Source organism: Egretta garzetta, unplaced genomic scaffold, assembly GCF_000687185.1.
Source record: "Egretta garzetta isolate BGI_Z169 unplaced genomic scaffold, ASM68718v1 scaffold737, whole genome shotgun sequence".
Lineage (NCBI taxonomy): Eukaryota > Metazoa > Chordata > Aves > Pelecaniformes > Ardeidae > Egretta > Egretta garzetta.
The window spans coordinates 1,856-3,906 of NW_009260195.1; the positions used below are offsets into that span (position 1 = coordinate 1,856).

At 55.7% G+C, this 2,051-nt stretch overlaps 1 protein-coding gene across 1 annotated transcript in view; it reads left to right on the forward strand.

Annotated features, from left to right (window-relative positions):
• Positions 1-1,193: 1,193 nt before the first annotated feature.
• MEGF6 (multiple EGF like domains 6) overlaps positions 1,194-2,051 on the forward strand; it is a 117,524-nt gene continuing 116,666 nt past the window's right edge. Inside the window, exon 1 of the mRNA XM_035897589.1 lies at positions 1,194-1,279. Within this exon, the coding sequence (XP_035753482.1) occupies positions 1,194-1,279 (86 nt within the window). The remainder of the gene's footprint in view (positions 1,280-2,051) is intronic.

Sequence of the window (2,051 nt, forward strand, 5' to 3'; positions counted from 1 at the left end):
TTCCCTACGTAGTAGGGGGCTTGGTGGGAAAAGGCAGACACCAATTTAATCTCGTTGCCCAGCGCATTCCCCCACCACCCCGGGACGGGTTGGCTAACAGCGCTCCAGCAGCCGAGCGCAGGTCGGATCTGTCCCTGTCCCTTTTACAAGCACAGCAGAATTTCCTTGGGAAGTGAGCAATTTGTTACCTGTTAGAGGGCACAGGAGAGATTCAATATCCATGGGATGTTCCTAGAGCTGCTGGGAAGGGGGTTTTGGGTGGTGTGCGCAGAGCTGGCCTTGGGTAGTGCAGAAGAGCCGTCTTGCGAGAAACAACCCCAAATCCTTTCTGCTACTGTTCTGCTGGGTTTCCCCCTCCTCTGGTCGGGGCTGGACGCAGCTGGTGGGAGGGATTTCTGACTGTCAGCAAGAGAAGAAACAAGAGAGCATGTGAGGGAAAGGAGCTAGACCTGGGAAAGGCGGGAGGAAAGTTTTGTTCCTCCCTTGAAATGCAGGGAAGCTGCTCGTAGTGTGCAGGAGCCACTGGCTCCGGTCTCCGCAGGAAGGCGAGGAGCCGTAGCAGGAGGATGGCTTCAGCTCTGCGGACGGGGTAAAGCAGCCCCTGCCTGCTTTTGGGGAAGCCCGCTGGGAGGGGGGCTCCTCCGAGCGCAGCAGAGCTCCCCTCCTTTTTCCTTTCCCTGGCTGAGCTCTGATTTTTTTATATTGCCTTGCGAAGCGGATCGCGACTCCGAATCAGCTGAACCCACATGGGGCTTTGTTGCTGGACAGAACCCAGGTCTTGTGAGCCACCAGGTCTTTGGGCTTTGTCAAGAAGCAAATGCCAGCAGGAAGAGTCACTTCGGTGCACTTCACTGCGAGCAAATGAGCGTGAGAAGCCAGGTTTGGTTTGGGGGAAAACCCAGCGATGACCTGCACTGTGATCATTTCCCACGGACTGAAGAAACTTGCTGAGCTGAACCCGTACGGGAGGAAGCATCTCGGAGTGATAAATCTGCTCTCCCCATCCAAGAATTCCTGAGCGCTCCGACAGCATTGTCCTTTGCCGGACAGAGACGCCAGCAGGTTGGGAACAGGTGGTGGCTGGGAGTGTCCTCCTTGAGGAAGAGGAGCTCGCCAGTCCCACTCGAGAGGGCTGTTGAGGTTTTCCAGGTGCCCACGGGGAGCACCTCGGGGGGGGGAGAGGACCCGCTGCAATGGAGTTCCGTGCGGTGGCACTGTCATTCGTCCTGGCGCTGCGAATATCTTCCCTTGCTTCTGGGAACAAACTTCAGCCCCACATGTGAGTAGCAAGAAGAGAGTCCCGGAGCGTTTTTGTAGGGCAGGGAGCTGGAAAGCAGAAGCTAAATGCAGTATTTTCAAATCAAAGCTGAAGGGGGGAGCAGGGAGGGGGAGGGGAGGGGGAGGGCTGCTCTCCTTTCTTTCTCCAGTGCCAGATGTACGTACGGGTGAAGAGAAATTTGAAAATCTGGGTAGCCTGCGTGTAGGAGGTAGCTCACTGGTTTCAGCTGAAACGTTGCTTTGTGCGAGTGCAAGAGGCGATTGCTGCCTGAATGGTTTGCCCTTTCCTCGCAGACCCGCTGTCGCTACTGCCCCTGCGTGCTTCGTTCCCCCGTTGCTGTTACTCCAGCAGCACGCAGCCCGTTCTTTTTAATTGCATCTTACAGTTACGGTCTGCTGTTAATCACTTGGCCTCTTTGGGAAAACTTCCTTGCAAATTTGGCCTCCTGCCAGAAGATGATCTCCCGATGTGAAAAAAAAAGAGCTGCTCTAAGTCTTCCTGTAAATGAGCCCGGTGTTGCATGGTGCGCTGACTCCCCGCCACTGTCCCCGCTGGCTTTAACTATTTGATTGAAAAGGGGCCCTTGCCAGCAGGAAAAGGTTCTGCAAGGAGATGCCATTTCTCTCTACGTCGGAGATTTTGTCTCCTGCCTTGGCAAGTGCTTTCAGGGCTTCTCGGGTGAGACACTGGAGATGAGATGTGTGCCAAAGTGGCGGAGCAAAGGCCAGCACCCGGGACGTGCCGCGGCTTCCCGTAGGGCACTGCTGGCCAT